Source organism: Triticum urartu, chromosome 5A (genome assembly GCF_056163025.1).
Source record: "Triticum urartu cultivar PI428250 chromosome 5A, HENAU_Tu73, whole genome shotgun sequence".
Classification (NCBI taxonomy): Eukaryota; Viridiplantae; Streptophyta; class Magnoliopsida; order Poales; family Poaceae; genus Triticum; species Triticum urartu.
The window spans coordinates 19,711,910-19,723,297 of record NC_141877.1 but is presented as its reverse complement, the minus strand read 5'-3'; the positions used below and the strand labels follow the sequence as shown (position 1 = coordinate 19,723,297).

Sequence of the window (11,388 nt, the reverse complement as noted above, 5' to 3'; positions counted from 1 at the left end):
CGACTCCACCAACCGTGTTCTTGTAACGCTTCCGCTTAGTGATCTTCAAGGGTATGAAGATGCACTCCCTCTCTCTCTCGTTGCTAGTATCTCCTAGATTGATCTTGGTGACACGTAGGAAATTTTTGAATTATTGCTACGTTCCCCAACAGTGGCATCATGAGCTAGGTCTAGGCATAGATTCTATGCACGAGTAGAACACAAGTAGTTGTGGGCGATGATTTGTTCAATTTGCTTACATTTACTAGTCTTATCTTGATCTGGCGGCATTGCGGGATGACGCGGCCCGGACCGACCTTACACGTACACTTACGTGAGACTAGTTCCACCGACTGACATGCACTTGATGCATAAGGTGGCTGGCGGGTGTTTGTCTCTCCCACTTTAGTCGGATCGGATTTGATGAAAAGGGTCCTTATGAAGGGTAAATAGCAATTGGCATATCACCGTTGTGGTTTGACGTAGGTAAGAAACGTTCTTGCTAGAAACCCATAGCAGCCACGTAAAACATGCAACAACAATTAGAGGACGTCTAACTTGTTTTTGCAGGATTTGCTATGTGATGTGATATGACCAAAAGGATGTGATGAATGCTATATGTGATGTATGAGATTGATCATATTCTTGTAATAGGAATCACGACTTGCATGTCGATGAGTATGACAACCGGCAGGAGCCATAGGAGTTGTCTTAATTTATTTATGACCTGCGTATCAATGAAAATGCCATGTAATTACTTTACTTTATTGCTAACCATTAGCCATAGTAGTAGAAGTAATAGTTGGCGAGGCAACTTCATGAAGACACGATGATGGAGATCATGATGATGGAGATCATGGTGTCATGCTGGTGACGATGGTGTTCATGCCGCGCCTCGAAGATGGAGGTCAAAGGCGCAAGATGATATTGGCCATATCATGTCACTTTATGATTTGCATGTGATGTTTGTCATGTTTTTACATCTTATTTGCTTAGAACGACGGTAGCATAAATAAGATGATCCCTCATTAAAATATCAAGAATTGTGTTCCCCCCTAACTGTGCACCGTTGCTAAGGTCCATTATTCCGAAGCACCACGTGATGATCGGGTGTGATAGGTTCTAACGTTCGCATACAACGGGTGTAAGCCAGATTTACACACGCAATACACTTAGGTTAACTTGACGAGCCTAGCATGTACAGACATGGCCTCGGAACACGGAAGACCGAAAGGTTGAACATGAGTCGTATAGTGGATGCGATCAACATGAAGATGTTCACCGGTGATGACTAGTCCGTCTCACGTGATGATCGGACACGGCCTAGCTGATTCGGATCATGTATCACTTAGATGACTAGAGGGATGTCTATCTAAGTGGGAGTTCATTGAATAATTTGATTAGATGAACTTAATTATCATCAACATAGTCAAAAGGTCTTTGCAAATTATGTCATAGCTCACGCTTTGGTTCTATTGTTTTATATATGTTCCTAGAGAAAATTTAGTTGAGAGTTGACAGTAGCAATTATGCGGACTGGGTCCGTAAACTGGGGATTGTCATCATTGCTGCACAGAAGGATTATGTCCTTAATGCACCGCTCAGTGTGCTAGACCTCGAGCGTCGTCTGTAGATGTTGGGAAACATCTGACATACACGTTTTGATGACTACGTGATAGTTCAGTGAGTAATACTAACGGTTTAGAATTGTGGCACCAAAGACGTTTTTGAAACGTCGCAGAACATATGAGATGTTCCAAAGACTGAAATTGGGATTTCAGACTAGTGCCCACGTCAAGAGGTATGAGACCTCTGACAAGTTTCTTAAGCCTGCAACCTAAGGGAGAAAAGCTCAATCGTTGAGCATGTGCTCAGATTTTCTGAGTACTACAATCGCTTGAATCGAGTGGGAGTTAATCTTCCAGATGAGATAGTGATGGTTCTCCATAATCACTGCCACCAAGCTATTGGAGCTTCGTGATTAACTATAACATATCAGGGATAGACATGATGATCCTTGAGCAACTCACGATGTTTTGAAGGAAATATTCCCTAGAGGCAATAATAAAGTTATTATTTATTTCCTTATATCATGATAAATGTTTATTATTCATGCTAGAATTGTATTAACCGGAAACATAATACATGTGTGAATACATAGACAAACAAAGTGTCACTAGTATGCCTCTACTTGACTAGCTCGTTGATCAAAGATGGTTATGTTTCCTAACCATAGACATGAGTTGTCATTTGATTAACGGGATCACATCATTAGGAGAATGATGTGATTGACTTGACCCATTCCGTTAGCTTAGCACTTGATCGTTTAGTTTGTTGCTATTGCTTTCTTCATAACTTATACATGTTCCTATGACTATGAGATTATGCAACTCCCGTTTACCGGAGGAACACTTTGTGTGCTACCAAACATCACAACGTAACTGGGTGATTATAAAGGTGCTCTACAGGTGTCTCCGAAGGTACTTGTTGGGTTGGCGTATTTTGAGATTAGGATTTGTCACTCCGATTATCGGAGAGGTATCTCTGGGCCCTCTCGGTAATACACATCACTCAAGCCTTGCAAGCATTGCAACTAATAAGTTAGTTGTGGGATGATGTATTACGGAACGAGTAAAGAGACTTGCCGGTAACGAGATTGAACTAGGTATTGATATACCGACGATCGAATCTCGGGCAAGTAACATACCGATGACAAAGGGAACAACGTATGTTGTTATGCGGTTTGACCAATAAAGATCTTCGTAGAATATGTAGGAACCAATATGAGCATCCAGGTTCCGCTATTGGTTATTGACCGGAGACGTGTCTCGCTCATGTCTACATAGTTCTCGAACCCGTAGGGTCCGCACGCTTAAAGTTCGGTGACGATCGTAATTAGGGTTTTTTGTGTTTTGATGTACCTAAGGTTGTTCGGAGACCCGGATATGATCACGGACATGACGAGGAGTCTCGAAATGGTCGAGACATAAAGATTGGTATATTGGAAGCCTATATTTGGATATCGGAATCGTTCCGGGTGAAATCGAAATTTTACCGGAGTACCGAAGGGTTACCGAAACCCCACCGGGGGTTAATGGGCCCTAATGGAGAAGAGGAGGGCTGGCCAGGGCAGGCCGCACGCCCCCTCCCCCCTAGTCCGAATAGGACAAGGAAGGGGGGGCGGCGCCCCCCCTTTCCTCTTTCCCCCTTCCCCTTTCCTTCTTCAACAAGGCAAGAGGGGGGAGTCCTACTCCCGCGCACCCCTAGGGCCGGCCGCACCTCCCCCTCTCCCTCCTTTATGTACGGGGGCAAGGGGACACCCCAAGACACACAAGTTGATCTTCGTAATCGTTCCTTAGCCGTGTGCGGTGCCCCCTTCCACCATATTCCACCTCGGTCATATCGTAGCGGTGCTTAGGCGAAGCCCTGTGTCGGTAGAACATCATCACCGTCATCACGCCGTCGTGCTGACGAAACTCTCCCTCAACACTCGGCTGGATCGGAGCTCGAGGGACGTCACCGAGTTGAACGTGTGCAGAACTCGGAGGTGTCGTACGTTCGGTACTTGGATCGGGAAGACGTACGACTACTTCCTCTATGTTGTGTCAACGCTTCCGTTGCCGGTCTACGAGTGTACGTAGACAACACTCTCCTCTCTCGTTGCTATGCATCACCATGATCTTGCGTGTGCGTAGGAATTTTTTTTTTGAAATTACTACGTTCCCTAACAGTGGCATCCGAGCCAGGTTTTATGCGTTGATGTTATGCACGAGTAGAACACAAGTGAGTTGTGTGCGATATAAGTCGTACTGCTTACCAGCATGTCATACTTTGGTTCGGCGGTATTGTTGGATGAAGCGGTCCGGACCGACATTACGCGTACGCTTGCGCGAGACTGGTTCTACCGACATGCTTTGCACACAGGTGGCTGGCGGGTGTCAGTTTCTCCAACTTTAGTTGAACCGAGTGTGGCTACGCCCGGTCCTTGCGAAGTTTAAAATAGCACCAACTTGACAAACTATCATTGTGGTTTTGATGCGTAGGTAAGAACGGTTCTTGCTAAGTCCGTAGCAGCCAAGTAAAACTTGCAACAACGAAGTAGAGGACGTCTAACTTATTTTTGCAGGGCATGTTGTGATGTGATATGGTCAAGACATCATGCTAAATTTTATTGTATGAGATGATCATGTTTTGTAACCGAGTTATCGGCAACTGGCAGGAGCCATATGGTTGTCGCTTTATTGTATGCAATGCAATCGCGCTGTAATGCTTTACTTTATCACTAAGTGGTAGTGATAGTCGTGAAAGCATAAGATTGGCGAGACGACAATGATGCTACAATGGAGATCAAGGTATCGCGCTGGTGATGATGGTGATCATGACGGTACTTCGGAGATGGAGATCACAAGTACAAGATGATGATGGCCATATCATATCACTTATATTGATTGCATGTGATGTTTATCTTTTATGCATCTTATCTTGCTTTGATTGACGGTAGCATTATAAGATGATCTCTCACTAAATTTCAAGATAAAAGTGTTCTCCCTGAGTATACACTGTTGCCAAAGTTCGTCGTGCCCAGACACCACGTGATGATCGGGTGTGATAAGCTCTACGTCCATCTACAACGGGTGCAAGCCAGTTTTGCACACGCAGAATACTCAGGTTAAACTTGACGAGTCTAGCATATGTAGATATGGCCTCGGAACACTGAGACCAAAAGGTCGAGCGTGAATCATATAGTAGATATGATCAACATATTGATGTTCACCATTGAAAGCTACTCCATTTCACGTGATGATCGGTCATGGTTTAGTTGATTTGGATCACGTGATCACTTAGAAGATTAGAGTGATGTCTTTCTAAGTGGGAGTTCTTAAGTAATATGATTAATTGAACTTAAATTTATCATGAACTTAGTACCTGATAGTATCTTGCTTGTCTATGTTTGATTGTAGATAGATGGCCCGTGTTGTTGTTCCGTTGAATTTTAATGCGTTCCTTGAGAAAGCAAAGTTGAAAGATGATGGTAGCAATTACACGGACTGGGTCCGTAACTTGAGGATTATCCTCATTGCTGCACAGAAGAATTACGCTCTGGAAGCACCGCTGGGTGCCAGGCCTGCTGCTGGAGCAATACCAGATGTTATGAACGTCTGGTAGAGCAAAGCTGATGACTAATCGATAGTTCAGTGTGCCATGCTTTATGGCTTAGAATCGGGACTTCAACGACGTTTTGAACGTCATGGAGCATATGACATGTTCCAGGAGTTGAAGTTAATATTTCAAGCAAATGTCCGGATTGAGAGATATGAAGTCTCCAATAAGTTCTATAGCTGCAAGATGGAGGAGAATAGTTCTGTCAGTGAACATATACTCAAAATGTCTGGGTATCATAATCACTTGACTCAACTGGGAGTTAATCTTTCTATTGATAGTGTCATTGACAGAGTTCTTCAATCACTGCCACCAAGCTACAAGAGCTTCGTGATGAACTATAACATGCAAGGGATGGATAAGACAATTCCCGAGCTCTTCGCAATGCTAAAGGTTGCGGAGGTAGAAATCAAGAAGGAGCATCAAGTGTTGATGGTCAACAAGACCGCCAGTTTCAAGAAAAAGGGCAAAGGAAGAAGAAGGGGAACTTCAAGAAGAACATCAAGCAAGTTGCTGCTCAGGAGAAGAAACCCAAATCTGGACCTAAGCCTGAAACTGAGTGCTTCTACTGCAAGCAGACTGGACACTGGAAGCGGAACTGCCTCAAGTATTTGGCGGATAAGAAGGATGGCAAAGTGAACAAAGGTATATGTGATATACATGTTATTGATGTGTACCTTACTAGAGCTCGCAGTAGCACCTGGGTATTTGATAGTGGTTCTGTTGCTAATATTTGCAACTCGAAACAGGGACTACGGATTAAGCGAACACTAGCGAAGGACGAGGCGACGATGCGCGTAGGAAATGGTTCCAAAGTCGATGTGATCGCAGTCGGCACGCTACCTCTACATCTACCTTCGGGATTAGTATTAGACCTAAATAATTGTTATTTGGTGCCAGCGTTGAGCATGAACATTATATCTGGATCTTATTTGATGTGAGACGGTTATTCATTTAAATCAGAGAATAATGGTTGTTCTATTTATATGAGTAATATCTTTTATGATCATGCATCCTTGAAGAGTGGTCTATTTTTGATGAATCTCGATAGTAGTGATACATATATTCATAATGTTGAAGTCAAAAGATGCAGAGTTGATAATGATAGTGCAACTTATTTGTGGCACTGCTGTTTAGGTCATATCTGTATAAAGCGCATGAAGAAACTCCATACTGATAGACTTTTGGAATCACTTGATTATGAATCACTTGGTACTTGTGAACCGTGCCTCATGGGCAAGATGACTAAAACGCCGTTCTCCGGTATTATGGAGAGAGCAACAGATTTGTTGGAAATCATACATACAGATGTATGTGGTCCGATGAATGTTGAGGCTCGTGGCGGATATCGTTATTTTCTCACTTTCACGGATGATTTAAGCAGATATGGGTATATCTACTTAATGAAACATAAGTCTGAAACATTTGAAAAGTTCAAAGAATTTCAGAGTGAAGTTGAAAATCATCGTAACAAGAAAATAAAGTTTCTACGATCTGATCGTGGAGGAGAATATTTGAGTTACGAGTTTGGTCTACATTTGAAACAATGCGGAATAGTTTCGCAACTCACGCCACCCGGAACACCACATCGTAATGGTGTGTCCGAACGTCGTAATCATACTTTACTAGATATGGTGCGATCTATGATATCTCTTACTGATTTACCGCTATCGTTTTGGGGTTATGCTTTAGAGACGGCTGCATTCATGTTAAATAGGGCACCATCGAAATCCGTTGAGACGACGCCTTATGAACTATGGTTTGGCAAGAAACCAAAGTTGTCGTTTCTGAAAGTTTGGGGCTGCGATACTTATGTGAAAAAGCTTCAACCTGAAAAACTCGAACCCAAATCAGAGAAATGTGTCTTCATAGGATACCCAAAGAAGACTGTTGGATACACCTTCTATCACAGATCCGAAGGCAAGACATTCGTTGTTAAGAATGGATTCTTTCTAGAGAAGGAGTTTCACTCGTTTCACTCCGCCTCCTCTTGCTAAAAATTCAATTTTTTTAGACCATCTTATCTTGTTTTTCTATGATATAGGAATGACCTAACACGCAGAATTGATTTTGTACGATGGATGCAATGCCTGCTGCCTGCTGGTGCCCTTGGGTTGGGCCACGGGACAAGTCTTGGTCAACCCAGACATCCAACCAACACTGACCACGACCCGCCATGGCACAATCAATTATTAGCAGGGAATCAATCAATTATATTATTATTAGAACTATAAGTGATTTTCCTGTGCGGGAATTTAATGATTAATTTGATTTCAGCTAAATTCTGAATGAAAAATATGATCTAAATTAAAAGCAATTATTTTTTTAAATGTAGACATGATCCTTACCTTATGTGCGAACATAGTATATGTGGTTTGCATGAGGCTGAATAATAGTGTTAATGGATGCCTACGCGGCACACTTGGTAAAGTTGAATGCTGCATATCGAGAGAATTAGAGACAGTGAACATCAACTATTTAGGTATATAGGATTTCATTTAAAACATATTATTAATTTTCCAACAAAAACACCGTGCCACATGATACCCTGTATGATTTTTCCCTGAAAAAAGCCTTTGATTTATTAACAATATTTATCGATGGCACACAAAGATCTCCTTAAGTAAAAAAAATAAATATATAACCAAATCCATAAACCATCTAGCAATAACTATAAGCATTGGGGCAAGCCGAAGACACTGTCATAATCGTCCTTCCCTCATGAAAACAGGGCAAACCATGCTGTAATAAGTCGTCATCCTAAGGCTAACAGCACACGAAAACAGCGATAGTCGTCAACGATGAGAAGCATAAATCAAAAGGGCCATACATCCAAAAAGATCAACGAAAACAAGGGCTACCCGAATCAAGATGGATCAACTGAAGACAAAAGCCGACCAAATTATAGCAGACCCGTCGGAGACCAACACCGGCCAGATCTAAGAGGATCAAAAGAGAGCACATTATTTTAACCTAGGGATGCCTCCATTTCGTCATCCCGGCCAAGAAACTAAAACTACCTGAAGCAAGGACGAGTGCATCCTCATCAGCGGGGGGTGGGGTCTCCTACACATCCATGTCCAATAGGACCACTGGAGACGGGGCAGAACAACATTGATGCCGGTGAGGGGGCTGAAAACATACTATTCCCACAATCACGTGAGGAGGGAGATGTGAACAATCCGCTTGGTTTCCCTTAAACATGTGCTTCTATTTCATATATATATATATATATATATATCGCGTTATTCGTCACCCTGGATGAGGAATAGTTATTCTTCACCCCCTCTATTTTATCATCAATGCATCGTAATTTTACGTTCCGTAAGTTTTGTCTTATTTCCGGCGCAAAAAGGGACCGTAAGAAAATATATAATCGCCATAAAAATATTTTATGTCATGTAAAATTACAAACATAAAAACATAGTCTAAAATACACATAAACTGTAAATTTTCTTGTCTTATGACCTATATTTTCATTTTCTTATGTCAAATTTTACATAGTGAATCAATAGGAATGTAACTATTTGAATTCGAAATGTAATTTAATTATGAAATGATCGTAAGATTACCTCGGATGAAGAATAACTTATTCTGCAGCCTGGGTGATAAATAGTAACATTATATATATATATATGATAATGCTCGTGCTTTGATTGCACAAGTATTATATTGTGAAGTACATGCATTGTATGTCCAATTAAGGCAAAAAAAATTACAGTAAAAACTGACTCGTTCTGCACTATCGTTAGTGACCCCACAAATTCAAAAATCTTGAAATTCATAGGCAAGGGATGGCCTGTCTTATATATTTATGGCAAATTTTTCATGCTATATAGAAGATCAATCAGGGGTCTCCCCTTTTCTGAAAAAATGAGGATCAATGCATCATATCTTTTTCAACATTTATTATAGGCTTAGTATCTTATCTTGTATTAATGTTGAAAGGAACCTTTTATTTCTTAAGTGTGGCCTGTTAATCTTATCCCGCATCAATTAATTGAAGCGAATGTGACGTAATCAGCAACGTGACTATGGTATAAACGCCGACACTTTTTTCGCCGAAAAATTGTTAGACTTGCTCTTGTTTCGTACTATTCCATGAGGTTTCTTGCGAAAATCAGCAAACGTGTTCAAAAATCTAATGCTCAATTTGTAGTGGGATGTTTTAACTAAATTGACAACTCTTTTTTTTGAACACTTGCGAACAAGATTTTTGGGCATAATTTTGTTTGTCAACAACTACAAAATTTTGTAGAGCAAATGCACACAAAATCCACACATAATTTTGTAATCCTACTCAAACTAGAGTATGTAGTAAATGTTTGCACTTAGCGGCGGTTTCCTTGTTTTCATCGCTCACGAAATCCAAAGCCAAAGGAAACAAGGACGCCCAATAAAAGCCAAGGGAAACCCAAAAGAGACCATCCCACTTCACACTCCCGAAGCTCGGCCGCCTCCTGTCCTCTCCTCTCCTGCATGCTCGCCGCCGGCGATGCCCGGCCCGCTCAAGCGCCCCTCCCTCGGCCGCCTGCTCGCCGCCCTCCGCTCGCCGTCCCGCGTCCCGGTCCAGACCGGCTTCCCCACCTCCCTCGCCGACCTCGTCGTCAAGAACCATGGCCGCCTCAGGAAGCCCCGCAAGCCGCGCCGCCCCACCGCCCTGGCGCTGCCCCCGTCTCCGCCGGAGACCCCGGTGGACGTAGGGGAGACTCCTTCGCTGCCGCCATCGCCCGGGCCGCTCTCGCCGGTGGTCGTGGAGGAGTCCTCGGCCCCGGTGGTGCGGCGGCTCGACGCGCCCAAAGGCGCCGCCTTCTTCCGGCCCCGCCCGGAGCTCCTCGCGCTCGGCGGGGCCGTGGCGCTCGCGCTCCTCGCCGTGTGGAGGGAGGGGACCGTCGCGGCCTTCACCATCGCCTCGCTGTCGTTGCTCTGGATCGAGTCGGCCTCCCGCCGGCGTCGGCGCTCCTCGCGCCCGGCGGAGCTGCCCGATTCGCGCGGCCCCGCCCCCGTCTCGCCGATCCGGGAGGCGGAAGAAGCGCCCGGGCCATCCAGCTGCTCCGATTCCGACAGGAACAGCGAGGCCCCCTCCCCTCGGCCCTCCGGCGGCGAAGATCCGGCCACCCCCAAGAGGAAACCGAGGAGGTCGCTGAGGAAGATAATCTCCAAGACGCTGCAGAAGAAGCCCAAGGCGAAGGATGCCTCATGCTCTACCGACGGCGAGGTCGAGCAGCCGGAGCCAGTTAGAACCGAGGCCTTTGTAATTCCAGCCCCTTCCTTGGCCGAGCAGACGCCGTCGGAACCAAGCACAGGATCGTCGGTGGAGATGAAGATGGAGATGGAAAGGCGAGGGGGCAGATTCCCCCTGGCGGCGTTCGTCCCGGTCATCCTCGCGGGCCTCGCCGCCGGGAAGCTCCCGGCGACGGCGCTGGCCGTGCTCTGCGTGGCCTTCTTCGGCGCGCGCCGTCGAGCGAATTTAGGCCGCCAGTAACCCGCCGAGTGAGAGAGATCCGATCCCCTCGAAACCGTCCGTTTGTAAAAAATCAGAGACAGAAGAAGAACAAATCCATACATGCTGAATGTTGATCCGGCTTTTCCACCGTTTGTAAAATTCTGCTGTCATGCCTGAATTTCTCTCCCGTGTGCAGCGCGGCATGTTGGATTGAAACAGTTCTTGGCTGACAGCGATCGTGCAAAACCGTTAGCGCGTGACCACAGCTCGCAAGTCAGACGCGACGGTGTCGATGGATGGATGTATCTACGGGATGAAATGGAATTAAACTGAAATTCTGTCGGCGTCAGGCATTCAACCCTCGAGGGAGCCCACATCATCATGCTATCTGAGTGGACTGGTCTTTTCTGCAGCAGAGTGATTAATTGTACTAGCAAATATCATCAGACGGATCAACCAATAATTTGCATCCGAGAGGAGAGGAGAGGAAACAAATTTGGGTGTTTTCCATGTGCGTGGTGGCAACACCAACCACAGCACGACAGACACAGCAGCAGCAGATTCAGCAAGTTCTTGGTGAGAAAATGTGTCCGTCATCTTGATAAACAATGCGCGTGCTGTGGTCTGTGCCTGTCGGCTACAAGTTCTTGGTGATAAAGGAGGGTCCTTGTGATTCTGAGGTACAAGTATGTAGATCATGCCTGTCAGTGGTTGGGTTTCAGGCATTTCGTCTGCAAGATCGTGATGAACTACCAAACAACTTTCCTGGAAACAGCAAGCTGCAATCAGCCTCGCCTCTGCAA

At 44.7% G+C, this 11,388-nt stretch overlaps 1 protein-coding gene across 1 annotated transcript; it reads left to right on the top strand.

Annotated features, from left to right (window-relative positions):
• Positions 1-9,580: 9,580 nt before the first annotated feature.
• Positions 9,581-10,744, top strand: LOC125507052 (uncharacterized). The gene has a single exon (XM_048671749.2). The coding sequence runs from the start codon at positions 9,635-9,637 to the stop codon at positions 10,622-10,624; it is 990 nt and encodes a 329-aa protein (XP_048527706.1). The 5' UTR covers positions 9,581-9,634; the 3' UTR covers positions 10,625-10,744.
• Positions 10,745-11,388: the final 644 nt, after the last annotated feature.